The sequence below is a fragment of the Pipra filicauda genome, unplaced genomic scaffold (genome assembly GCF_003945595.2).
Source record: "Pipra filicauda isolate LSUMZ 115617 unplaced genomic scaffold, ASM394559v2 scaffold591_size256279_pilon, whole genome shotgun sequence".
In the NCBI taxonomy this organism is placed as follows: Eukaryota; Metazoa; Chordata; class Aves; order Passeriformes; family Pipridae; genus Pipra; species Pipra filicauda.
Window position 1 is genome coordinate 186202 of NW_024104744.1, and position 27284 is coordinate 213485.

General features: G+C 56.6%; 1 protein-coding gene across 2 annotated transcripts; it reads left to right on the forward strand.

Annotated features, from left to right (window-relative positions):
- Positions 1-3888: 3888 nt before the first annotated feature.
- RRM1 (ribonucleotide reductase catalytic subunit M1) lies at positions 3889-26934 on the forward strand. Of its 2 annotated transcripts, XM_027719400.2 has the most exons (19): positions 3889-3993; positions 4969-5057; positions 7537-7714; positions 7970-8070; positions 8462-8521; positions 9322-9361; positions 14111-14273; positions 15047-15188; positions 15855-15938; positions 16215-16376; positions 16868-16947; positions 17388-17589; positions 19040-19189; positions 21249-21470; positions 22341-22417; positions 23323-23458; positions 24491-24586; positions 24797-24985; positions 25680-26934. In XM_027719400.2, exons 1-19 carry the CDS (start codon positions 3975-3977, stop codon positions 25866-25868), a joined length of 2379 nt encoding a protein of 792 aa, XP_027575201.1. In that variant the 5' UTR covers positions 3889-3974; the 3' UTR covers positions 25869-26934. The 2 variants fall into 2 exon arrangements, with proteins under 2 accessions (XP_027575201.1, XP_039243776.1); XM_039387842.1 differs by lacking the exons at positions 3889-3993; positions 4969-5057 and adding an exon at positions 6795-6944.
- Positions 26935-27284: the final 350 nt, after the last annotated feature.

Below are 27284 nucleotides of genomic sequence, written 5' to 3' on the forward strand. Positions count from 1 at the left end.
AGCTCCCGGGGCTGTGATATGTGATTTTGAGCAGAAGCGAACAACATGGACAGTGACTGGCTCTCCAGGGAACACTGCCCTGGCACCCAATCACCTCTGAGCCCCTCGAACTCTCAAGAGGGGCCAATTTCAAACTATGACACTCCTCAAGGGTGACCCTGTGTGTGTTCTCAAAGGAAATGGCAGTGTTACAGATGGTGTGTCTCCAGAACTCCCAACTGGAGGCCAGAGTAGACCAGTTCTGTTGATCAATATGGCCAAGGCTGAGATGTTGTTTCAGGCAGTCCTTGTATCTCCTCTTTGGGGCTCCTCTCTTGCAGCAGCCGGTGGCAAGTTCACCATAAAGCAAGATCTTAGGGAGGGGGTGGTTGGTCCTTCATCCTGGAGACGTGCCCTGCCCAGCACAGCTGTGTTCTCAGCAACATGGCCTCAATACTTGTGACTGCTGCCTGTTCTAGAACAGATGGATTGGTCACATCATCTGACCAGTGGATGTTTAGGATTGTACGGAGGCAGCGTTGATGGAAGCGTTCCAGGAGTCGCAGGTGGTGGCTGTAAATGACCCATGATTTGGATCCATATAAGAGAGCAGACAGCACAATGGCTCTGTAAACACTGATCTTGGTGCTTTCCTTCAGGTGTTTATTTTGCCAAACTCTTTTATGAAGCTTTCCCAAAGCTCTTGATGCCTTTGCTAACCTGTTGTCCATCTCTCCGTCAATCTCGCCATCCGAGGAGATGAGGCTGCCCAGGTAATTAAACTGCCGGGCTGACCTGAGCTCTGACTGGCCAGTGGTGATGTGGGGGTGATGGGGGACGTCCCACAGGAAGTTGATGGAGAACTTCCGGTTTCTTCAAGCTGACTTCCGGCAGAGCCCAGCAGCGCCCCTGCAGGCCACGACTGGGACTGCACTAAAGGACAGAGAAGTATTCATCCAGACTTGGATTTTCCTAGGATTGCTGTCTAGTTTTCTTGTGTTCTGTTACTGGTTTTGCCAACATACATGTATCTTTTAATAAAGGGTTGTTATTTCTTCTGTGTTTTTTTTTTCCACACTTCCTCGATTAAAGCCCCCTTAATTTCGAATTTACAACTGCTGAGAGAGAGGAGTTTGGTCTATCTCATAACTCATCCTCTTTAGCAAACATTCCAGTCTCCTCAGACTGAGACAACAGGGCTGTTAAAGCTCTCCAGATCCCCGGCCCTGGACCAAGGGATCTGTGGTGGGATCCCCATGAGCTCCCCCAGAATCCCAGTCTGCACAACCCCCTGGAAACGGCTCATTCTGCTGCCTGTTGCAGCCAGAGGCATCCTCAGAATTCCAGGTTATCTTTGATGGCCTCACCCCCCCAAACACCCGTCCCTGTCACCCTGTTTTCCCGGGCAGTGTCTGTGCTCTCCTGGCCCCTTTCCTGGGAACAGCAGGAGCAGTGGTGTGGGTGTCCTGGGAGCCAGACTGGCACCGCCCTCGCACAGGCTCAGCTCAGCAGTTGGAGCAGCTCCGAGAGCTCAGAGCCCTGATTTCTCCATGGAGGAGCCAGGATTGCTCCCACAGTTCCCCTGTTCCAGGCACTGACTCATCTTCTGCTCCCGTGAGCGTGTCCTCCTCCTTTCCTCTGCATCTTCCAGGGGAGGTTGCAGCAGATCCCCGATCCTCCTCTGCTTCTTTTTAGGAGGAATTCCTTGCTGGAAAGGGTGGTGAGGCCTTGGCAGGGGCTGCCCAGGGAGGTTTGGAGTGCCCAGCCCTGGAGGTGTCCCAGGAAGGCCTGGCCGTGGCACTCAGTGCTCTGGGCTGGGGGACAAGGTGGGGATGGGGCACAGGGGGGATCCATGGGCTGGGAGGGCTTTTCCAGCCCCAGTGATCCTGGGATTCTGTCAGGGAGCTGGAGAGAGGGATGATGTCTCAGTTTCCCCGTGGGAACCAGCACAGGCCCCTGTTGCTCAGAGCTGGGTGGAGGTGAAGGCTGCAGGGCCTCAGGAAGTTTGTGAAATCGCCTCATTTCCTCCCCAGACTCACCTCCCGAGCGCTGGGTCGGTCGTGGTCGGTCCCATCTCACCACAGAGGGCTGGAGCTGCTGTTCCTCTGCAGCAGCTGAACCCACAAATGAAACAACTGCTCCACCTGCTCCCGGGTGTCAGAAAACAGCCACTGCAACACAGAGCAGAACTCGAGGGCAAAGGCTCTGAGCACAGCCCAGGCTTCGACCAGACCAAAATGCCATTTTAGATTATCTTTCCTTCTGTGGGCCTTTTTCCAATAAAACAGAGAAACACCCCCAAAATTACTCCCATTTTCTGATGAGTACCAAACATTCCCTGTGTCCCATCTTTGAGGGGAGAGCTCTCTGGGCCCTTGCTGACTTGGTGCACGGGGCACCTTCCCAGCCAGCCTTGGTGCTGAGGAGCCCACAACTGTTATTTTGACTGGAATACGAACGGAATCAACCCCCTCACGTGGGAAGGGACAGGGGCCCATCCAGAAGAAATAAACAACTGAATTTGCAGCCCCTCCGTGCCCTGTCTCTGTGAGCCTCTCGGGATCAGCCCCAGCCAAAGGGTGACGTGCAGGTTGTGGTTCACAGTTCCCTCACTGACGTGCAGGTTGGTGGTTCAGTTCCCTCGCGGTGCAAACCCCACGTTTCCGCTGTGGGGCCGTGCTGGGCTCTGCTCGCCCCTCTGAGCCCCTCCCTGCGGGGGCAGGAGCCACCTCAGGGCCCGCCTGGGGAACAGGAAGGGGCTGCAAACCATAAACACCAGATCTCCTCGTGCCCTTTCAGGCCCACAAATGTCACAGCTGCTGCTTTCCGAGACATTCGGAGCAGGATCAGAGAGGAACTGGGGGGGTGTGGGGCTGGATTTTCACACAAAGCTCAGCACTGCCCCTGAGCCCTCATGGGACTTGTAGAATCATGGAATGGTTTGGGTGGGAAGGGACCTCAAAGCCCATCCAGTGCCACCCCTGCCATGGGCAGGGACACCTTCCACCAGCCCAGGGTGCTCCAAGCCCCGTCCAACCTGGCCTTGGACACTTCCAGGGATCCAGGGGCAGCCACAGCTTCTCTGGGGAACCTGGGCCAGGGCCTCCCCACCCTCCCAGCCAGCAATTCCTTCCCAATATCCCATCTATCCCTGCCCTCTGGCAGTTTGAAGCCATTCCCTGTATCCTGTCCCTCCATCCCTTGTCCCCAGTCCCTCTCCAGCTCTCCTGGAGCCCCTTTAGGCCCTGCCAGGGGCTCTCAGCTCTCCCTGGAGCCTTCTCTTCTCCAGGGGAGAAGAGAAGGCTCTTCTCCCAGCTCTCCCAGCTCTCCCAGCCTGGCTCCAGAGCAGAGGGGCTCCAGCCCTGGGACCGGCTCCGTGGTCTCTCTGGACTGGCTCCAGCAGCTCCCCCTCCCCACTCTGGGGATGTTTAATCCCACATTCTATTTATGGATTATAACCGATATTTCCACCGTTTTGTCGCTCTGGCGCGGGACGAGGCCAGGCCTTTTGTCCCCTCGCGCTCTCCGTCGCGGTGCCCTCGGCGCGGCCCCTCACGCCGCGGAGGGGGGTGCGGGGTCGCCATCTTTAAACCGGGCGGGATTCCCGGTGGTCCCCGGCGGGGCGGCGATTCCCGGGGGACAGCGGCGGGAATACCGGGATGGGGGCCGGGATCAGTGTCCGCCGGCCGTGACCGGCGGCGCCGGGGGCTCGGCGGGGCGGGCAGGGGGCAGAGCAGGAGGTGGTGCCCGCAGTGAAGAGGGCAGCGGCGGCCTCAGCGCGGGGTGGGGCGAGAGCGGCGAGAGCGGGAACGGCGGAGCGGCGGAGCCGTGAGGGCTGCGGGGGGACTGTGGGGGGGCCGTGAGGGGGGACAGAGGGGCTGTTGAGGGCCGAGAGGGGCCGTGAGGAGCGGGGGGGGTGTCAGGGGCCGAGAGGGGCCGCGAGTGCTGTGAGGGACCCGCCGTGAGGGAGCCGGGACGCGGCCGCCGCCGCCGCCATGCACGTCGTGAAGCGGGGTGAGGGCTCCGTCCGCCCCTCGGGGGGCTCTCTCGGGACCGAGTGCAGGGGAGGGGGGCACGGCCCTGCTCAGGGCACCCGCCGGGAGGGGATGGGACCCCTCGGCTCTGGGGGTCTCTCTCATGGCACTCGAAGTGATCAGATGGAGTCGCCGCGATGTTTTGGGAGGTTCCCTCATGGCACATGGAAGGATGAGAGTCCCTCTGCTTTGGGGGTCCCTCGTGGCACCTGAAGGGGAATCCCCACTCCTGTTTTGGGAGGTTCCCTTGTGGCACGTGGAGGGATGGGACCCCCTCCCTTTTGGGGTCCCACCAGGGGCAGCTGGTGAGAGGGGAGGGTATCCCCCTATTTTGGGAGGTTCCCTCGTGACATGTTGAAGGATGAACCCCATTGTGTTCTGGGAGTAGCTCACGGCACCCGAAGTGACCAGATGGGGTCCCTGCCCCAGTTTTGGGAGGTTCATGGCACGTGGATGGATGGGATTCCCTCAGCTTTGGGGGTCCCCCATGGCACGTGGTGTGAGGGGATGGGACCCCATCTGCACCCCATCAGGGTGTGGGAGCTCCCCCATGGCACCAGAGTGAGAGATGAGAGCCCTCTGTTCTGGGAGACCCCCAACACACACACACACATTCCACACACACCCTCCTCCCCCAATCCCCTCCACGCCCCCATCCAGGAGCTTTGGGCTTGGTCCCCACCCTTTGGTCCAAGGGCTGCTGGCCCAGGGGAGGGGTCCCCAGCCTGGGGGGCAGTGGGTGACCCTCAACTGGGTCCCCACCGCTGGATTTGGGTTAGTGCAGTTTAAGGTGGGAATTTCCTGGGGTGGAAGGGGAGCCTCCCCTCTCCTGGGGCCCCACCTGAGCAGGCTGTCCCTGGTGATTCCCACCCGAATGCCCCTGCAGGAGGGGGGCACTGTGCTTACCTGGCTCTGGCTGGTGCCAGACTGGTGTGACACGGCCTGTTGTCCCCAGATGGGCGCCAGGAGCGGGTCATGTTTGACAAGATCACGTCACGCATCCAGAAGCTCTGCTACGGCCTCAACGCAGACTTCGTGGACCCTGTGAGTCCCTCCCTGCTCTGCTGGCCTGGTCCCTGCCTCTCACCCGATGAATCAGACTCTGCCCTGTTCCCTGCCCCTCATCCAATGAATCCCACTCTGCCCTGTTCCCAGCTCCTCATCCAATGAATCCCACTCTGCCCTGTTCCCTGCCCCTCATCCAATGAATCCCACTCTGCCCTGTTCCCTGCCTCTCACCCAATGAGTCACACTCTGCCCTGTTCCCTGCCTCTCACCCAATGAGTCACACTCTGCCCTGTTCCCTGCCCCTCATCCAATGAATCCCACTCTGCCCTGTTCCCTGCCTCTCACCCAATGAGTCACACTCTGCCCTGTTCCCAGCTCCTCATCCTGGCTTGGAGCTGCCCTGACCCCGATTTCTCCTGGGAAAAGCTGCACCAGAACTTTTGGAGTGTCCTGTGCCAGGCCAGGAGTTGGATTCAGTGATCCTTGGGGGTCCCTTCCTGCTCAGGATGTTCTGTGATTCCATGAACTCCCGGCAAACACATCCATAGTGGTTCTTTCTTTGGTTCTTTGTGATCTGAGGGTTTTTGCTTCCCAGGTGCAGAGACTGTGGAGGGGAAAAATCCCTTTTGCTGTTGTAGATCACCATAAACCTTGTTCGTTAACATCACAGAATCAGAGAATCACAGAATCAGCTGGGTTGGAAGGGACCTCTGAGATCATCCAGTCCAACCCTTGATCCAGCCCCGCCGTGGTTCCCAGCCCATGGCACTGATGCCACATCCAGTCTCACCTTAAACACCTCCAGGGATGGAGAATCCCCCCCCTCCCTGGGCAGCCCATTCCAATGCCTGATTACTCTCTCTGGAAAAAATTTCTTCCTGATCTCCAACCTAAACCTCCCCTGGCACAGCTTAAGACTGAGCCCTCTTGTCTTACTGATGATACCTGGGAGAAGAGACCAACCCCCCCCCGGCTCCCCCCTCCTGTCAGGGAGTTGCAGAGAGTGAGGAGGTCTCCCCTGAGCCTCCTCTTCTCCAGCAGCCCACAGGATACAGCAGCTTCTTGTGCTTAAAAAAAAGAGTTTTGTTGCTCCAATTCCGATATTTTGGATTTGGGGGGTGGCTCTCGGTGTCACCCTGCAAAGCTGGAGTGATGCCACGTGGAAGTAGCTCTGGATCCCCTCCTGGTCAGACAACAGAACAGAACCCCTGTCACTGCAACATCCCTGCTTCATTCTCCAAGCTGTGCAGGATCCAGGATGCATGTTGGAAGCTTCTCCTTCCAAAGGCTGTGCACAGAAGGATTTCCCAGTGGATCCACTGATGTCTGTGAGATTTTTGTGCAGATCTCAGACCCAGTCTGGTCATCTGGAGTTGCCAGTTGAGGCTCTTCCCATCTCCCAAGTTCTCACGAGCCATTTTCCTGTCTGAAATTGCCCCTGTCCAAGAGTTGCCATTGGTTCTGCACCCAGAAGTCTTTGGGATGGAGAGCAGGGGGAGGACACTGGTGCCTTGGTCACTGGAGCAGGAAGGGTCCTGACTTGCCCTCTGTGACCTGGCAGTAGATTTCACAGGATATTCTGAGTTGGGAGGGACCCATAAGGTCGAGTCCAGCTATTGAGTGAGTGGCCCACGCAGGGATCAAAGCCACAACCTTGGTGTTATTGGCCATGCTCTGACCAAATGAGCTCATCTCAGGGTCTGTGCTGAGGGCAGGAGTGAGAGTCCAAGTCCACCTGACTCCTAATACCCCAAATTCTTATTTATTCTGCAGTCATGTGTGAAGATGAATTTCTCCTTTGAGAGTGAGTCTGCTGGGACTTGGATCTGCTTGTGCCAGATGCTTCCCAAGCCAATACTAACCCTCCCAGCCTCTGGCACTAACATTCCCGTGAGCTTGTAATTGTCACGAGCTGTGCAAAAGGTAACAGTGCAAAAAGCTTCAGTAGCAACTGCTGTGACCAGGACAGTCCTGGCCTGGTCAATCCTACTGCCTGCAAACCATCCTTATACAGAATCCCAGACTGCTTTGGGTTGGAAGGGACCTTAGAGCTCATCCAGTGCCACCCCCTGCCATGGGCAGGGACACCTTCCACCAGCCCAGGTTGCTCCAAGCCCCGTCCAACCTGGCCTGGGACACTTCCAGGGATCCAGGGGCAGCCACAGCTTCTCTGGGTAACCTGGGCCAGGGCCTCCCCACCCTCCCAGCCAGGAATTCCTTCCCAGTATCCCACCTAACCCTGCCCTCTGGGAAGCCATTCCCCTTGTCCTGTGCCTCCAGTAAACAGTCTCTCTCCACCTTGCCTGTCAGCTCCCTTCAGGTCCTGGAAGGCCGGAATCAGGCTGCCTGGAGCCTTCTCCTCTCCAGGTGGACACCCCCAGCTCTCCCAGCCTGGGTGGTGTTTTACTTTGCTCTCCAGGCAGGATGGGCGGTGCTGCCAGTCTTGGGGCCCATCATCCATGGTTTGAACCGTCAGGGTGTGGGGTTCCTGACCCCTGGAACGTTGCTCTTGCAGGCTCAGATCACCATGAAGGTGATCCAGGGGCTGTACAGCGGCGTCACCACGGTGGAGCTGGACACGCTGGCGGCCGAGACCGCGGCCACGCTGACCACCAAGCACCCCGACTACGCCATCCTGGCCGCCCGCATCGCCGTGTCCAACCTGCACAAGGAGACCAAGAAGGTCTTCAGCGGTGGGTCCAATGTCCAGCTGCTCGGGGGCAGTGTCTGGGGACTGGGGGCTCTGGGGACGGACACAGAGCTCAGGACGAGTGCCCTGTTCAGGGGAACAGCCTCGTGCTGAGCAGGTACAGCAGTGGTGTGGTTGTGGGGCCAGAGGGAGTTGTTTTAGAGGATGGGCATTCCTGCCTCTTCCATCCCTAATCCCAGTGCCAGGTGATGCAGGTGCAGGCCTGGGGATGTCCTTTTCACTTCCCTTTTCTTTGCAGATGTGATGGAGGATCTCTACAACTACATCAACCCTCACAATGGGAAGCACTCCCCAATGATCTCCAAAGAAACTCTGGACATAGTTCTGGCCAACAAAGATGTAAGCAGTTGTTTTTCTCCACTTATAAGTTTTCAGAATTCAATGAAATACTTCAGATAATTTATTTTAGTTTTTAAGCAAGACATGTTTGTTCTAGGGCAAAAAAGCCATGCAGAAACCAGTGCAGGGAATGACTGGAGGGTTTAAAAGAGGGGGTGGAGGAGTTTCCTTCCCATAAGGATGTTTCTGTACTAGAATCTATTTCCTGGGGTGTCCCCAGTGCCACGATCAGCACAAGTGATTAGAGATGAAGTACCCTCTGCTGGAGCAAAGTGAGGCAGCACAGAGGGGACAGAGGTATGGGTTCAGGTTTTGGGACAGCATTGTTCCACCTCAGTGAGGCCCCAAGGGCTGATTGTGACTGTCAGTTTTGTCTGTTGTTCCCTGGCAGCGCCTCAACTCCGCCATCATCTATGACAGAGACTTCTCCTACAACTACTTTGGCTTTAAGGTAAAGAGCACATTACTCAGACTCTGTTGGGAAGCATGGGAATGCTCGTGGATTTGTCTGGGATGGGGCAAGGGGGGCACTGGAGGAGGTGGGACATCACTGGGGTTATGAAGGACAAGGAGTGAAAACCCGGACAAAGCAGCTCCCAATGGGATAAATTGTGGAGTTTTCCTTGCTGCTGGAAGGCCTTGTAGCTGTTGGGCTCTGTTTCACAGCACATCACACTGCATGTTGTTGAATGCCATTCCTCAGGGAAATAATCTGATCCTTAATAAACCAAAACAGGGATTTTTACTTTCCCTGTTGCTTTGTGGAGCAGTTGCTCTCAGTGTGTCATCCCACACATTTATCCTCTCCTGTGCTGCTGGAACATCTCCCCCACACCAGCCCAGTGTGCTGAGCCCCCCTCCTGCTCCCCTCACACCCCGCTGTGTTGGATTGGTTTTGGGAATGATGGTGGGTTTAGGGCTCTCTGGAGGGTTGGCTGGAGTGTTCCACTCTTCCATAGCTCTGGGTACTGCAGAGAGGTCCTGTGGCTGGAGGGGCAGTGTGGAACTTCGTGGCCATGCTCCACACTCCATAATCCAAAGCAGAGCACTCTGTGTTGGAATCTTCCAGTGGGCTTGTGAGTTTTCAGTCATTAATTTCCTGATTAAGCTATTAAGGAGAGGAGGGGCAGAGTGCAGGGCTAGTGAGGCCTGGGATGAGGAGTGTGGAGTTGCTGGAGTTGGGATTTAAGAGGATTTTATTTCAATATTCCAATCTGCCTGCCTGCTAAAATCCATCCTCTCTTTTTAAAGACTCTCGAACGCTCCTACTTGCTGAAAATCAACTCCAAAGGTAAGAGCTGTTCCTCGTGCTAAGCACTTCTTGAGTCAATTTAATTAAATTATGTGCTGTCAGGGATGGTTATTGCAGGCCTTTGGCTTGGAAATCCTTGGACACCAGAAGGGTCAGAAGTTAACTGTAATATCATAGAGATGAAAGATAATTGGATTCTGGATTGGATACTTGATTGGATTGTAATTGTTAAACCGAGTGAGTTTTTTCCTCCTCTGTGAGAGCAGCTGAGCATTGGAGCAGGTTGTTCTTGGGTTTTTCAGAGCCTGACTGGGTAAAGTCCTGAATTAACAGACCTGGTGCTCTTAGCTGGCTCTTCTTTGGCCAGGAGTTGGGCTGGAGATCTCAAGTTCCTTCCAACTGGAATTACTGTGTGATTCCATGAGAAGTGTGGCTGCCATTGTTTGTACCTTGCTGCCATGCTCTGTGTGTGTCTGTGCTGGCAGTGACTGTCACACTGAGCCTTCTCCCTCCCCGGCTTCCTGGGTGTAGTTGGGGCGTGAGAGGCTGCACAGGACCCGGCCATGTGTGCTGGGACCCCAAAATTCCAGTGTGCTGGGCTGATCCCACAGCGTGGGAGGGGGGATTCTGCCCCTCTGCCCCCTCAGGTGAGACCCACCTGCAGAGCTGCCTCCAGCTCCGGGGTCCCCAACATCAGAAGGATGTGGAGCTGCTGGAAAGAGTCCAGAGGAGGCACCAAGATCAGAGAATCACAGAATCAGCTGGGTTGGAAAGGACCTCCAAGATCATCAAGTCCAACCTTTGATCCAGCCCCGCCGTGGTTCCCAGCCCATGGCACTGATACCACATCCAGTCTGTCCTTAAACACCTCCAGGGATGGAGAATCCACCACTTCCCTGGGCAGCCCATTCCAATGGCTGAGCACCCTCTCTGCAAAGAAATTCTTCCTGATCTCCAACCTAAACCTCCCCTGGCACAGCTGAAGACCCAGCCCTCTTGTCTTCCTGGTCACTGCCTGGGAGAAGAGACCAACCCCCCCCGGCTCCCCCCTCCTGTCAGGGAGTTGCAGAGAGTGAGGAGGTCTCCCCTGAGCCTCCTCCAGCCTCAACAACCCCAGCTCCCTCAGCCTCTCCTCACAGCACTGGAATTTGTGATAAGCACAGACTGGCAACAACAGGAACCAGGCCTGGTAAGACAAACGTGGGTAACCTACTCAAATTAAAATTCCCACTGTGGAAAACTGTGAGAAAGGAAAGTGTTAATTTTACAGACCTAAACGAAGGTGAAGGTTTGAAATCAGCACACCAACAAAGTTCCACTGTGCAAGCTGTGGGGAAGGAAAACAACTGCTCTCACCCATGCCATCCCAAGCTGTGGGAGCATCCGAGACTCCCTGTGACTATCCAGGACTTGGACTGCATAAAAGTGGTGCCCCAGGAGCATGACTTTGGGACCCTCAGCACCGAGAAGACCTTCTCTCTCTTTCTCTCTCTCTCATGTTTACAGTTAAATAAAACCGCACTATTGACTTTGGGGTCTCATTTGCACTTTAATTTAAACAGAGGCATCTTTTAATAACTGGATCCTGACAGAGGCCCTGTGTCAGAGACTGAAATGGTTAATTGCTTAAACATTGTTAACCACCAAAAGGCTTGTCCACTGTAGCAAACTGCAAAGAAACAGCTGCTTATCTACCCAGGCCACCCCTCACTGAATATGGCTCCTAATTCGGGTTGGGAAAGGACCTTGAGATGAGATGAGCGTGCTGTTGTCCAGCTATCCCAGTGCAAAAGGCTGTGCTACAAACTGGATTTCAAGGTGAGGGAAGAGGCTGGTAAGAGGCAACTCCTAGGTGGTGGGATGGTCCTTATCAGGCCAATGTCCTGATGGTTCAGCTGTGAGAACCCCTCTGAGGAGCACCTTCAGTCAAAGGCTCCTGACATGTCCCTGACATCACCCGTTGTAAAACTCCCCACCCCAGAGGAGGTACCAGGTGTTCCCACCTGAACCTGGGTGGATATAACTCATGAAAGCTCTGAGTTGGCTGGACTCCCCCCATGGAGCAAGACCATCACTGTGACAGGACCACGACCACCACTTCAACCAGCAGGCATTGAAGCTGCAACTGCCCCGTCTCCTGCTGGATCCAATGGGTACTGACTGTGTATCTTTCTGCTTTTGTCCTTTCTTCCTCTTGCTTGTCCTTACACATTTCCTTAAGTGTTATTTTCGTGCTTCCTATCAGTCTCTCCCCATTTTGTCGAGGACTTTTGGGAAGCCATCGGGGTCTCTTTGTCCCTTTCTGTGGCACCCACAATCATCTGACAATGGATTCCTGGGAATGCCCCCTCTGGGTGCTGAGGTGTTTCCTGTAACCAATCAGGATGGTCACCATGGCCTTGAACTGGTCTCTCACCCTACAGGTACCTGCGCGTTATCTCACTTCAGAGACACACGGGAACTGTTCATGGAGAAGAACCTTCTCCCAGGCTGGGCTTCCAGGGCAGCACATTTCCTTGAGCAAAGGCTATTTTTTCTCTCCTCAGGCAACTCTCCCGATGCCCTTTGCCCCTGACATTGCACCTCCTCGCTCAAGGAAGCATTCCCGCCGGGAATGGAAATACAGGGTGTAATAACGTGCAGGGGCGCTCGGCAAAGCACACAGGGAAAGGAGGAGAGATGTAACGCCGTGAGGAGGTGAATGTCCTTGTCCTCTGGAGACATGACACACCCCCAGCCAGCGGGGCACCGCCCCAGGGCAGGGCGGCTCAGTCACCCCTGGAGCCGTGCCCGGGCCAAAGTCCCTCCGGCACCAGGAAGGACATGGCGTCTGGCGGGAACCGCGCGCGCCCTTTGGAGACACGAGGCGGAACCTCGGCGGCCCGAGTGGGAGAACTCCCACGTACACAGAATTCCCACGTTAACTTCTCCAACACCCCAATCCCGAAGCCTCGGGCTTTACTGCGAGTGTTTAACACCTTGAAGTTATGAAGAGAAAGTGCCGACACGCTTTCCCAAAACTCAGGGTGAAGTTTTGGCATCTTGGCCAAAGGTTCGTGGGGGTAACGTACAGCCGAGGAGAAGCGTTCCACTAGAGCACCCAGCAAACACCAACCCCACGTGACTCACCACCAAGGAATGCTCTGGAAGTCTGGCTCCATGTGGCGGCAACGGGCTCCGGAGAGGGAAGAGAGAGAGGAACGCGCGCTCCTGTATTTATGCGCTTGGGGTGCTGTGGCCACGCCTCCAGGGCGGGACTTAGGGCCAGAGTGAGGGGTGGGGTCTCCAACCTGGGCCCTCCCACACATGGAGTTGGTTGATTCCACCCAGCAATCAAATCATCCAGTCTCTCGTGACTTCAACCTGTCAGACCCTGGTCCAGAGCCGCACGCTCGCCCGGGTGTGTTGCTTTTAAAAATACATTCCAGGCTCCAAAAGTTCACCCTAACGGACAGCCAAGGTAGAGCATTCCACAAGTGCTGACCCAGCACAAACCAACAGACACAGCTGAGCAGGGTCCAACCCACTGCCTTTGAGTTGCCCTAAATACAAAGTAAGAAAAGAGACCGAAAGAGAGAAATAAAGAGACTAAGAGAAGAAAAAGGAGTAAAGAAGAAGAGAGAAAAAAGATTAGGATGAGGAAAAAGATTAAAGAAGAAGGGAGGAGAATAAGAGAAAAATAGATTATCACATACCTGCCACCGAAGAGTCCTGTGGCAGACCATCTCCACGAGGCAGGTCCTGAGAGGACAGGAAGGGTGGACACCGTTTGCTGCTGGACATCTGTGGCCACTCTTCCCGGGCAGGACTTTGTGCTCACTGACCCCTCAGTGCCTCTGGCTGGAGCGAGGGACTGTGCAGCCAGGCAGGGGCTGGGTGAGGAGCTCCAGCCATGGTGTGGGCAGGCCCCCAGGCTGCCCTTTGACCAACAGCTCCACTGCAGACCGACCTGCTGCCCTCCAGGGCAGCTCGCGCTCAGCTGACTCCATGGCCTGTGGGCCGGTGCCTGGCACAGACCCCATCTCCAGCCAGGCTTCCAGGGGGTCACTGTCACCAGGAGAGTGGCCACGGGGGCCCAGGAGACCCAGCACTCCTCGCTGGGCCATCTGATGACAAAGGGAGAACCTGTTCTCCCCTGTTCTCTGGTGGTTTTTCTATCAGCCTCTTTCTCATGACATGACATCAAGGTGCCGTTCTCATCTCTCATCGTCTCTCTGTTCCCAGCAGTGGCCCCAGGCATGTCTGTGAAACCTTCTCTTTTGTCCCAGGGAGTCAGCCTCCTTGGCAGACAGGGAGAGAGAGACATGTAAAGCTATTCCCAGGAAAGAACCTTCTCCCAGGCTGGGCTTCCAAGGCAGCAAAGTTTCCTTGAGCCAACACTGGTTTATTCCGTCCTCGAGCAACTCTTCTGAAAACCTTTCCCCTGGCAACTCCATACCTGTTTTCCTTTGCAACCAAACTGTTCTAAAATGATCTCTACATAGATATATATATATTTACAAACACCATTCAGTGTTGTTTCACTCTAATCCACCCCAAGGGATCTATTAATAACAACCTGGGTTACCATGCCCTTCTGGGGGGGTCGTAACGCCCTGGCACAGGGTGCCCAGAGAAGCTGTGGCTGCCCCTGGATCCCTGGAAGTGTCCAAGGCCAGGTTGGATGGGGCTTGGAGCAACCTGGGCTGGTGGAAGGTGTCCCTGCCCATGGGGGGGGTAGAAGGAGATGGTCCTTGGTGTCCCTGCCAACCCACCCAGCCTGCTGTGTGACTGTGTGTGTCCCCGCAGTCGCCGAGCGCCCTCAGCACATGCTGATGAGGGTGTCCGTGGGCATCCACAAGGACGACATCGACGCTGCCATCGAGACCTACAACCTGCTGTCGGAGCGCTGGTTCACACACGCCTCCCCCACGCTCTTCAACGCCGGCACCAACCGCCCCCAGCTCTCCAGGTACCCGGGCTGGCACACAGGGAGGGCAGGGAGCAGGGCCGGGCAAGGGCAGTGCTTTCACAGCCCCTGAAATCACCAGCTGGGTGTCTGTGAGTGTTTGAGGGAGTGTTGAGCAGCTGCTGTCGAATTTAACCCGTCTTTGGGTAAAAATGCACAGGTTTCTGTGAACTTCTGGGAAATCCTTGCATGTCTCTGTTGTATTGAGAAGCTCCTGATGTGCATGGGCTGCTGCAGGTTACGAAATGAGTCCTGGTAGTTGTTTCCTACAACGTGCCAGAGGCAGCAAGCATAACTAATAGGGTTTTAGTATATAGATATAACATACAGGTTTATATTTTATAATGCTTTATATCAATGTGTTAGGACAAGGTTCTTCCCCCAGAGGGTGGTGGGCACTGCCCAGGCTCCCCAGGGCAGTGGGCACGGCCCCAAGGCTGCCAGAGCTCCAGGAGGGTTTGGACAACGCTCTGAGGGACAGGGGGAGTGTTGGGGTGTCCTGGGCAGGACCAGGGCTTGGACTGCATGATCCTTGGGGGTCCCTCCAGCTCAGGATATTCCATGTTTCTGTGATTAAAAATGTTTGATAACAGAGATATCAGCAGCTACAACTCCTGGTGTTTTCTGAGACCATCCTTTACTCCACCTTCCCCCCCGTGGGTTTCCCTTGAGGAGTACGTTAGAGGTTCCGTGTTCACCCTGGTTTTTGCAGCCTGGTGAAACTCTCGTGACTTTCCCTTTCCCTTTTGTGCACTAAAGCCCTTTGTTCCCACCAGCTGCTTCCTGCTGTGCATGAAGGACGACAGCATCGAGGGCATCTACGACACCCTGAAGCAGTGTGCCCTCATCTCCAAGTCTGCTGGGGGCATCGGCCTGGCCGTGAGCTGCATCCGAGCCACGGGCAGCTACATAGCTGGGGTGAGTCTGCAGGGGCCTGCCACAGGGGTGGGCTGGGTTTGCTCTCACGAAATGGCGTTTTCTTGGTTGCCAAATCGGTGCTGCTTCTGCTGACTCAGATCAGCCCAGCAGTGAGTCTCACTCAGTGGTCCTTCCCTTGCCCTGAGGCAGAAAGGTTGGTTTCCCTTGGTGTTTTGGTTTCCCTTGGTGTTTTGGTTTCCCTTGGTGCTTTGGTTTCCCTTGGTGTTTTGGCTTCCTAATAGAAGTCCTTCCAAAAAGAGGATCTTATTCCACTGTTTGAGCAGACAATTCCAGCTTACTTAGTGTTAGCAACCTAGGAATATTCCCTGGTGCATTGGCCCTTTGCCTTTCTGTATCTCTGACTGTCCCAGAACATCTGTGGATGTGTGTTTGGGGATTTTTGTCACACTTTTTGTAACCCCTGCAAGCCTTTAAGTAACATAATAGAGGAAAGAAGTTAGGAGAGACATTTTATTAACTCTGGGACCAGTAGCTTATATATATTAAAAAAAGATTTGGTGAAGGGACTACAAATAACTGGGGGTGATCAGTTCTTGGCTCTCAGTGCCAGAGCTTTCCAGACTGCTGGAAGGCACGCAGGAAATGCAGGCCTGTCTCTCCAGGGAGTTTCTTTTCAGCACTGATGTTTCTCCTGTGCCTCTGCAGACAAATGGAAACTCCAACGGGCTCGTTCCGATGCTGAGGGTCTACAACAACACCGCCCGTTACGTGGATCAGGGGGGAAACAAGGTACTGGCCTTGCTTTAGTTCCGGTCCAGAGGGAACCTGGGCTCACAGGGAGAGGCTCCACACCTGGAAGGGCTGTCCCAGTAACGTCAGGGAGCTGATGGAGTGGTCGTGGCTGACACACAATTAAAAAAGGGCATTTCCCCCCTTGTGTTTTTACTCTGGTGTTCCCCCTCAGTTCCCAGATAGCTTGGGGTGTTGTGTGCACTCGGGAGCAGAGCAGGAGGTTTTCTTTCCTAGGACAGTTTGTTCTGATCTTGGCTGTGTTCCATGTACCAGAGACCTGGGGCTTTTGCCATCTACCTGGAGCCGTGGCACCTGGACATCTTTGAGTTTCTGGACCTGAAGAAGAACACTGGGAAAGAAGAGCAGAGAGCCAGAGATCTTTTCTTTGCCCTCTGGATCCCTGACCTCTTCATGAAACGGGTGGAAACCAACCAGGTGAGAAGCCTGATTGGCACAGAGTAGGTCTGTTGATGGAGGGACAGGGGAGCAGCCCTGGGGGGAGCTCAGGAATTTCCTGAGGGAGCTGCTGCCCCTCATTTGAGAAGTTGGCTGTGCAGGTAGAGGATGGAGCTGGACAGCTCCAGTGGGATACTTCACTTCAGGGCTTAATCTTTCAGCCCCTGACTTACATACTCAGACTGTTGACTAAATTTTTACTGTGGAGTTTCCTTAAAGCATCAGCACTTCCTCAGTAAATTGTTCTGTGTCTGCTCGTGTTTCACACAGAATCCCAGACTGGTTTGGGTTGGGAGGGACCTTAAAACTCACCCAGTCCCACCCTGCCATGGGCAGGGACACCTTCCACCAGCCCAAGTTGCTCCAAGCCCCATCCAACCTGGCCTTGGACACTTCCAAGGATGGGGCAGCTGCAGCTTTAATTAAAAGGGTCTGTGAAGATTTCCTCTTAATATTTTTCCTTCTTACAGGACTGGTCCTTGATGTGCCCAAATGAGTGTCCTGGCCTGGATGACGTCTGGGGAGAGGAATTTGAGAAACTGTATGAGAGGTAAGAGAGTGAACAGACCTGTAAGTTGTGTCATCTCCCACAGAGCTGCCCGTGGGATCTTGGGCAAGGCACAGCATTGTGGGCAGGGGGTCATTATCATGCTGATAAAAGGGTGAAGAAGGGGGGTGTTTCCTTCACACTGTGACCTGCTCAAGGTGGGGCTGTGTGTGAATGGTCACTTCAGCTGGTGAGAGGGAAGTCCTGCAGTGATCCCCACCTGGAGCTCTCCGTGGCTTTGCTTGGAACTTGCTGTGTGGGTGTTGCAGCGAAAGATTTGCTTCCCTTAAACGAGGGCAGTGTTGCTGCCCTGCTGTGCTCGTTCAGAGCTCAGAGTTCAGCAGTGAGGGGGCTCCTGGCTGCCTGAGAACCTGCTGTGTGGGGCAGGGCTCTGTCCCTGCCCGTGGGAGCCTGGGGCTGACAGCACCGTGGGCCCGTTGCAGCTACGAGCGGCAGGGCCGCGTGCGCAGGGTGGTGAAGGCCCAGCAGCTCTGGTACGCCATCATCGAGTCCCAGACAGAGACTGGCACCCCCTACATGCTCTACAAGGACTCCTGCAACAGGAAGAGCAACCAGCAGAACCTGGGCACCATCAAGTGCAGCAACCTGTGCACCGAGATCGTGGAATACACCAGCAACGAGGAGGTGGGTGGGGAGCGGGAACGCGCGGCCTCGGGGGGAGCTGGGAGTGCTCCTGGGGCAGCCCTTGGGAATGGTGTCCAACTGGGGCCTGGGCAGGGGAACAGGCAGCTGAGAAGCTTCTAACTCGAGTACTCAGCTCTTCCACTGCCTGTGTGGGTTCCCCTCCTTTCCCCCTGCTATGGAGGGTTTGGGATAACGCAGGATGGCCATGAAGGGAACCTCCGAGAGCTGAGGGGGCTCTTTGCCTGCCTGGGAGCTGCTGTAAGCAGCTCTTCAGCTCCTGCTTTAGGAAAACCCTGCCCCTCTGACCCCCAGTAGCAATTCCCTGAGTTCCCTGTGTGCTCCTCTGGTCTCAGAGCTCCATGGATGCGCTGTGGCTGGGCTGCAGCACAGCTAACAAAGGTGAAGGAGGATGTAGAGATGGGTCAGTGCTGAGACAGGGCAGGGAGTTCCAGAGCAGCCAAGCTCTGAGGCTGCTGTGACTGAAAGGATCAGTTTGTGCTGCCTGTGCTACTGGTGGTTCTTTAATTCACATGCTTTGGAATAGTCATCAAATCCTGAGTGGTCTGGAAGAGATGGAGCCAGCTCTCCTGCCTGCACTGCACAGGAAACCTTAACTGACTTCTTTCAGTTCTCCCAGGGCTGAAAGTAAAGCTGGTGTTAAAGAAATGACCCAAGAAAATGCCCTGGTGTATCTGGATCTCATTGGCTTCAAACTGCCAGAGGGCAGGGTTAGATGGGATATTGGGAAGGAATTGCTGGCTGGGAGGGTGGGCAGGCCCTGGCCCAGGTTGGCCAGAGAAGCTGTGGCTGCCCCTGGATCCCTGGAAGTGTCCCAGGCCAGGTTGGACGGGACTTGGAGCAACCTGGGCTGGTGGGAGGTGTCCCTGCCCATGGCAGGGGTGGGACTGGGTGGGCTTTAAGATCCCTTCCCACGCAAACCATTCCATGATTCCACAAGTCCCATGGGGGCTCAGGGGCAGCACTGAGGTTTGTGTGAAAATCCAACCCCAAACACCCCCAGTTCCTCTCTGATCCTGCTCTGAATGTCTCGGAAAGCAGCAGCTGTGACATCTGTGGGCCTGAAACAGCACGAGGAGATCTGGTGTTTAAGTCCCTGCCCATGGCAGAGGTTTGGACCAAGATGAGCTTTGAGGTCCCTCCCAACCCAAACCCTTCTGGCATTCTGTGTTAGGATGCCTTGCAGGCAGTAGGACTGACCAGGCCGGAACTTTTCAGGTCATACCACTTTCTCCTAAACCTTTTTGAGCCCTCATTGCCCTTCTCCCATCTCCTGAGGCCCCACAGGAGCAAGGGCTGCCTTCTCCCAGCGCTGTGGGTTCCCTGGTCGTTGTTCCCGTGCCGCTGGGATCCCGAGCCCGCTGTGGGGCTGAGCTGTGTGCCTCTGGCCCGGGGTGTTGCTGCCGTGCCCCATCCCGTGCTGTGCCCACAGGTGGCCGTGTGTAACCTGGCCTCCATCGCCCTCAACATGTACGTGACCCCCGAGCACACCTACGACTTCAGGAAGCTGGCAGAGGTCACCAAGGTCATCGTCCGGAACCTCAACAAGATCATCGACATCAACTACTACCCTGTGCCAGAGGTGAGGGCTGGGCTGGGGGGCAAATCCTGCCAGAGCCCGGGCTGGAGCAGTCCCAGAGCAGGCTGGGACACAAGGAGTCACTGAGGGACTTTATAAACCTGTGTCCAGGTGGGCCCTGTTAGTGCAGCTGGAGCTTCAACCCAGAGCTCTTCCATAGGGAAGCAGTTGTAGGAAAAGCCTCCCCTTGAGGTGGTTCTAGGAATTGTTTCATGTGTGGGGATTTCCATAAAGCACAGAACAGCCCTAGGAACAGTGGGAAGTGCAGCAGAGAGGGGGATCCTGGGAAGATCCCAAGAAGGTGTAACTCAGTCCTGTTTGTTTTACAGCTCTCTGAGAGGATGGTGGAGCCAGGGGGGTGTCGGGCTCTTCTCCCAGGGAACAAGGGACAGGAGGAGAGGGAATGGCCTCCAGCTGTGCCAGGGGAGGCTCAGGTTGGACATCAGGAATAATTCCTTCCTGGAAGGGGCTGTCCAGCCCTGGCGCAGCTGCCCAGGGATGTGGAGTCACATCCCTGAAGGGATTTAACAGCCCTGTGGACGTGGCACTAGGGGACAGGGGTCAGTGGTGGCCTTGGCCATGCTGGGGGAACAGTTGGACTTGATGGTCTCTGAGGACTTTTCCAACCTCTGTGATTCTGTGATTCTGCTCTATTAAATGGACCTGTTTCCAGGCACGGGCTGAGTGTTCACTTCTAAACCCTGGCTCCCCTTGCCAGGTTAAACAATCGCAGCCTGGGATCAGTTCTAACAAACCCAGTCTGGGCCTCCAGTTGCTGCCCAGCAAACAGCAGCAGAGGGGCCCTGGGCAGGCCTGAGGGGTGGGTTGGTGCAGCAGAATGTAGGGCAGGTTGCAGCAGCAGGGTTTCCTCCCAGAGGCCCTTCCCAGCCCGGTGTGTTCCCCATGGCTGTGCCCGAGGTGACCGCTGTGCCCGCTGTCCCCAAGGTGACCACTGTCCCTGAGGTGACCACTGTCCCCGCTGTCCCTGAGGTGACCACTGTCCCCGCTGTCCCTGCTGTCCCCAAGGTGATCACTGTCCCCGAGGTGACCACTGTCCCCACTATCCCCGCTGTCCCCACTGTCCCTGAGGTGACCACTGTCCCCGCTGTCCCTGAGGTGACCACTGTCCCTGCTGTCCCCAAGGTGATCACTGTCCCCGAGGTGACCACTGTCCCCACTATCCCCGCTGTCCCCACTGTCCCTGAGGTGACCACTGTCCCTGCTGTCCCTGAGGTGACCACTGTCCCCACTGTCCCTGAGGTGACCACTGTCCCCGCTGTCCCCAAGGTGATCACTGTCCCCGCTGTCCCCGCTGTCCCTGAGGTGACCGCTGTCCCTGCTGTCCCTGCTGTCCCTGAGGTGACCACTGTCCCCGCTGTCCCCGAGGTGACTACTGTCCCCGCTGTCCCTGAGGTGACCACTGTCCCTGCTGTCCCTGAGGTGACCGCTGTCCCTGCTGTCCCTGAGGTGACCACTGTCCCTGAGGTGACCGCTGTCCCCGCTGTCCCCAAGGTGATCACTGTCCCCGCTGTCCCCACTGTCCCTGAGGTGACCACTGTCCCTGAGGTGACCGCTGTCCCCGCTGTCCCTGAGGTGACCACTGTCCCCACTGTCCCTGCTGTCCCTGAGGTGACCGCTGTCCCCACTGTCCCCGCTGTCCCTGAGGTGACCACTGTCCCTGCTGTCCCTGAGGTGACCACTGTCCCCACTGTCCCCGCTGTCCCTGAGGTGACCGCTGTCCCCGCTGTCCCTGCTGTCCCCAAGGTGACCACTGTCCCCGAGGTGACCACTGTCCCCGCTATCCCCGCTGTCCCTGAGGTGACCACTGTCCCCGCTGTCCCCGAGGTGACTACTGTCCCCGCTGTCCCTGAGGTGACCACTGTCCCTGAGGTGACCGCTGTCCCTGCTGTCCCTGAGGTGACCGCTGTCCCTGCTGTCCCTGAGGTGACCACTGTCCCCGCTGTCCCTGAGGTGACCACTGTCCCTGCTGTCCCCGCTGTCCCTGAGGTGACCACTGTCCCCACTGTCCCCGCTGTCCCTGAGGTGACCGCTGTCCCCGCAGGCCGAGCGCTCCAACCGGCGGCACCGGCCCATCGGCATCGGCGTGCAGGGCCTGGCCGACGCCTTCATCCTCATGAGGTTCCCCTTCGAGAGCCCCGAGGCCCAGCGCCTGAACCAGCACATCTTCGAGACCATCTACTACGGGGCCCTGGAGGCCAGCTGTGAGCTGGCCCAGGAGCAGGGCCCCTACGACACCTACCAGGGCTCCCCGGTCAGCAAGGGGGTGAGTGCCAGGAAAACCTGGGAATGCTCGTCCTGGGCTGGGTTGGGGCACAGGCGGGAAGGGACCGGGCAGTTCTGGTTGGTGGCAAGTTGGATCTGAGTCCCGGTGTGCCCTGGCAGCCAGGAGGGACATCCCTGTCCCAGGGGTATCAGGCACAGCACTGAGGGGGGGGATTGTCCTGCTCTGCTCTGCACTCACCTCAGTCCTGGGGGTGTTTAGGGCACCACGATACAAGAAAGATCTGCACCCAAAGGAGGGACAGGGGGATGGGGAAGGGTCTGGAGGGGCCCTTGAGGAGCAGCTGAGGGCACTTGGCTGGTGCAGCTGGAGCAGAGGAGCCCCAGGGCAGAGCTCAGCGGGGGCTGCAGCTCCTCCCCAGGGGCAGCTCCGACCTCTGGGAGCAGGGACAGGACCCAGGGAAGGGCTGGAGCTGGGACAGGGCAGGCTCAGGGGGGATCTCAGGACAAGGTTCTTCCCCCAGAGGGTGGTGGGCACTGCCCAGGCTCCCCAGGGCAGTGTCACGGCCCCAAGGCTGCCAGAGCTCCAGGAGGGTTTGGACAACGCTCTGAAGGACAGGGGGGAGTGTTGGGGTGTCCTGGGCAGGGCCAGGGCTTGGACTGGGTGATCCTTGGGGGTCCCTTCAAACTCAGGATATTCTGATTCTATGGCTTGAAAATAAAAGCAAGACTTGGCCAGTGGTGGCTGTGCCCTCAAGCACAGTCAGAACACTGAGTGTAAGGTCACCATACAGGAGCTTGCCTAAGGCTGAATTGTAAAGTTAATGGGAATAAGAGGTCTGTTTCCAATGGGAATTATAAAATATGGAGAAAAGAATGCCCTCTCTAATTTGGACTAAACTGTGTTCTTCAGATCCTTCAGTATGACATGTGGAACGTCACCCCCTCTGACCTTTGGGACTGGAAGGCTTTGAAGGAGAAGATTGCCAAGTGAGTAGCCCTGCACAGTTTGGAGTAGGTGTGAAGTACCTTCATGGAATTCCAGTCTGGTTTGGGTTGGGAGGGACCTTAAAGCTCATCCATCCCACCCCCTGCCATGGGCAGGGACACCTCCCACTAGCCCAGGTTGCTCCAAGCCCCGTCCAGCCTGGCCTTGGACATGAATTTGGTATGTTCTGTCTACTGAAAACTACAGGCAGGGTCCAAGTGTAAAAACAGCTCCCTGTGTTCCCCTGCACCCCAGCAGGTCTTTCTTCAGACTGGTTTTTGGGTGGTTTCCTTGCACTTTTATTCCTCCAAGGCAGAGGAGCTCACCCCCACTACCCTGCTTTAGCTGAGCTCTCATTTCATCTTGGATGCATCAGCAGAAGGATTTATATTCCCATTAAACACCTGTAGTGATGAGTGAGGCACTGTCAGCCAGGCCTGGGGACTCTTTGCCTGCTGCCAGGGAGGAGCTGAGCCTTGAACATCCTGGAGGCAGGAACTGTTGAGGCATGAAGGGCCTGTAATGAATTAATTCAGGGGGTTTGGCTCTAATTTTTAAATGTGGTGATCTGTCTCCTGTCCTGGGAGTGGGGAGGTCTCGTGCTCTCCATGGGCTGCTGGTTTGGTTCTGACTGGGCACTCTGGGGTTATGCAGGGCCTGACAGATTGTGTTGTGTGCAGCCTGTGTCATGACCAAATCATTTGGGAAAGCCTCTGATTTAGATGGAAATAGCAAAGCCTTTAGTTCTGCTCCCACTTGACCCACAATGCCAGTTTGGTGGCCCTTCCCTTTTCCTGGTGTGAGGGTTTGCAGTTCCCCCAGATTTCCGGGTCCCTGTGCTGTTCTTGGCTCTTTGCTGTCCTGTCTCCCTTGGCTGCAGCTCTGTGACTTTGCCTGCTGTCCCCAGGTACGGTGTGAGGAACAGCCTCCTCCTGTCCCCCATGCCCACTGCCTCCACTGCCCAGATCCTGGGCAACAACGAGTCCATCGAGCCCTACACCAGCAACATCTACACCCGCAGGGTCCTCTCGGGGGAGTTCCAGGTGAGCTCAGGCACTGTGGGCAAGAGCTGTGCCCTTGTCTGGCATCACTGTCACTGAGAACAGAGACAAGGGGAGGCCTCACCTCGGTGGCTCAGTTCAGTTGAACGTTTGTGTCCAAGCACCGAGGGAACGTGGAGCTTTGTGTGTTCCACGAGCCCTCCTGGAACATGGGAAATGATACAGAAGTGCTGGTTTTGACTGGGAAAGGCCTTTGTGGGCCCTCAGGGTGGCCTGCAGGAGTGACTGCTGAAGGAGGGACAGTGACATGGTGGAAAGGACATGGGTGCTGTGGGAAGAGCAACTGAGACCATGGTCCTGAGGAGTGAGGGGCCATGGAAGAGCTCCACAGATGCAGAGGGGCCTGTCAGGAAAGGGTGTGGAACACTTGAGTTCTGGAGGCTGGAGACAGCAAAGACCTCTCTGGAGACAAGGGGAGTCTCTGCCTGTGTGGGAGGTGTGTCCATCCCCTCGGAGGTGTCTCCTCAGAGCTGTTTTGGGGTGCTCTCCATCCCTCCTGGCTGCAGGATCCCACCACACACGAGTGGTGAGGCCAGAGCAGTGGGTTTATGAACCTGCCTCCCTGTGCAGGGCAGCTGAGGGCTGTGGGATGGGGACCCTGTCCCAGCAGGGAAAGCTTGGCTGTGCTTTCCTCCCAGCTCCTCAGCCTGCACTGCTTCTGTTCTTCCCCCTCCTGACCTGTCCTGGTGATTGTTTAGTGACTCAGGCTGTGGCCAGTGGTCCTGGAAGAGCAAGATGCCTCCCTGTCCCATCTTTTGGCATTCCTCATGCAGGGCAGTTCCATGCACCCCCTTCTCATTTGGCATGTCCAGCAGAATCCCAGAATGGTTTGGGTTGGGAGGGACCTCAAAGATCCTGTAGTTCCAACCCTCTGCTGTGGACAGGGACACCTTCCACCAGCCCAGGTTGCTCCAAGCCCTGTCCAACCTGTCCCTGGACACTTCCAGGGGTGGAAATGTTATCCCTGTGCAGGGTCTTGTTGGACCATTTCAAAACCTTCTTTGCCCCTCCCAGGTGGTGAATCCCCACTTGCTGAAGGACCTCACGGAGAGGGGCCTGTGGAACGAGGAGATGAAAAACCAGATCATTGCCCACAACGGCTCCATCCAGGTAGGAGGGAGCAGGGCAGGGGTCCCTGCCTGGCAGGCTCTGCTCAGTCTGGAGCCCCCTTACAAAGGTCATAAAGAGGTGATTTCACAGCAGGGAGCGCCGTAGGATCCTGGAATATCCGAGTTGGACGGACCCACCGGGATCATCCCGTCCCACACCGGGGCCGTTGGTGGTTCCACCCCCTTGGAAAACCCTTCCTGTTCCTTTCAGAACATCCCTGAGATCCCAGATGACCTGAAGCAGCTCTACAAGACGGTGTGGGAGATCTCCCAGAAAACCATCCTGAAGATGGCTGCGGACAGAGGGGCCTTCATCGACCAGAGCCAGTCCCTCAACATCCACATCGCCGAGCCCAACTACGGCAAGCTGACCAGCATGCACTTCTACGGCTGGAAACAGGTACTGGGAGCGACTGGGGAGGGGGCAGCACTGGGAGTGGGGGGTCAGGCACTGGGAATGGGATCAGGGACTGGGAATGGGGGGTCAGGGACTGGGAATGAGGGGCTCAAGGACTGGGAATGGGGGGCTCAAGGACTGGGAATGCGGGCTTAGGCACTGGGAATGGGGGGGCTTGTTCCATACAAACAGGGGTGATACCTGGGACTGGGAGGGCTTGTTCCTGACAAATGGAGGTGATACCTGGGACTGGGGGGATTGTACCTGGTAAATAGGCAATACTTGGGATTGGGGGTCTTGTTCACAACAAACAGGGGCAGTACCTGGGATTGGGGTGGCTTGTTCCCAATAAATGTGGTCGGTAACTGGGATTGGTGGGGCTCCTTCCTGACAAACAGGGGCAGTACCTGGGGTTGGGGGGCTTGTTCCCAAAAAATAGGGGTGGCACCTGGGGCTGGAAGGGCTTGTTCCAGCCAGAGGGGGTGGGATAAGTGCAGCCCCTGGGGGCTGGTGAGTTGATCTCCCCAAGTTGTGGGAAGGGCCAAGGGCTGTTCCCAGCCAAGGCCCCGGTGTCCCCACGGAGCAGCCCCAGGGCAGTGGCTCTGGGGGTGCCTGCACTGCTGCTCCCGTGGATCCTGGGGGCTGCCAGCCGTGCCTGGGAGGCCCCAGCTCAGGCTGTGTCCTTGTGCTGTGCCAGGGCCTGAAGACGGGCATGTACTACCTGCGGACAAAGCCGGCCGCCAACCCCATCCAGTTCACCCTGAACAAGGAGAAGCTGCGGGAGCGTGAGAAGAGCTCCCGGGAGGAGGAGGAGAAGGAGAGGAACAAGGCAGCCATGGTGTGCTCCCTGGAGAACAGGGAGGAGTGTCTCATGTGTGGCTCCTAAGGGATCTCCCCGTTCCACATGGCTGGAGCCTGCTGGGATGGGAGCGTCCCGTGGAACGGGAGGGGGCAGGGGCAGGGGCAGGGAGGGGTAGTGGAGCTTCCCCATCCGTGGGGTTGGGCACAGGCATGGATAGGGGCAAGGGGTGTAGGTATTGCTTTAGTAGCTGGCTGTCCCAGGAACTTCAGTGCCTTGGCGTGGCCTCACGTGGGTCCCTGGGGGCAGGACCGAGGACAGGGCGGGTGCTGGGGCCACTCCCAGGTCTGTCCTGGGCAATCCAGACAGGGACTTACATTCCACTCGTGTCCCAGAGGAAGGAGCACACCTGGCTGATCCCTGTTCCCTGGCTGAGGAAGGCACAGCAAGGAGACCCCCCTCGTGTGGGTGTGCTCAGTGTCTGCCAGGGCACAGGAGCAGCTGCTGAGGCACCTGGAGTGTGCCCACCTCCTGCCAGACCCTCCCACTGCTGCTTCCTCTCCTGGTCCCCTCCTCTGCCCTTTCCAAAGAGCTTTTGGAAGGAGCAGAGGGGTGGTAGGTGTGTTGGTACCCAGAGAGTTGCTCTTCTCCCTCAGCCCGACAGGCCAGGGTGTGGCACTGGCTGAAGGTGCCTCTGCAGTCTGGCCAGGGGTGGCAGAGCTGCTGCCCTGGGTTTTATTCTGGGTTAAATTCACTCATTTAGTCCAATTTCTCAGGCAGTTTCCTGGCAGTGGGGTCCGTGCTGTCCTTGGCCACAGGTCACGTGCCATCTTTTGAGGGTCACATGCATTTCTGAGGGTCACTTGCCATTTCTGAGGGTCACTTGCCATTTCTGAAGGTCACTTGCCATTTCTGAGGGTCACTTGCCATTTCTGAGGGTCACTTGCCATCTCTTTCTCACAGAGCTGCATTTCTCCACCCAGCTGGTTGTTAGGTCTCTTAAAGCTCATATCCCATCACTGCTCCTGTTCTCTCTCCCTGCTCCAACACGAGGGGGCTTCCCAGGCAGTTCTGCAGCATTTGTTGGATTCACAAACCACACGACCAACCCTTGATCCAGCCAAACTCAATAAAACATGGAATGTCGAAGGAATGAGTGGTGGTATCTTGGGAACACTTTTTTTTTTAATTAAGAATGAGTGTCCTGTTGCTCCTGTGCTGGTTCCCACAGGGAAATGGAGACCTTGCTCTCTCCAGCTCCCTGACAGGAGGGTGCAGTGGTGTGGGGGATGTTGAGCTCTGCTGCCAGGGAACAAGGGACAGGAGGAGAGGGAACGGCCTCCAGCTGTGCCAGGGGAGGCTCAGGTGGGACAGGAGGAGGAATTTCCTGCTGGAAAGGGTGGTCAGGCCCTGGCAGGGGCTGCCCAGGGAGGTTTGGAGTGCCCAGCCCTGGAGGTGTCCCAGGAAGGCCTGGCCGTGGCACTCAGTGCTCTGGGCTGGGGG

What these genes read in the sequence shown, in the direction of transcription:
- RRM1 (XM_027719400.2), top strand. An exon ending in GACCAAGAAGGTCTTCAGCG is followed by an intron (nt 7,715 to 7,969) that starts GTGGGTCCAATG and finishes TTTTCTTTGCAG; the next exon opens with ATGTGATGGAGGATCTCTAC. An exon ending in GCTCCCCGGTCAGCAAGGGG is followed by an intron (nt 21,471 to 22,340) that starts GTGAGTGCCAGG and finishes TGTGTTCTTCAG; the next exon opens with ATCCTTCAGTATGACATGTG.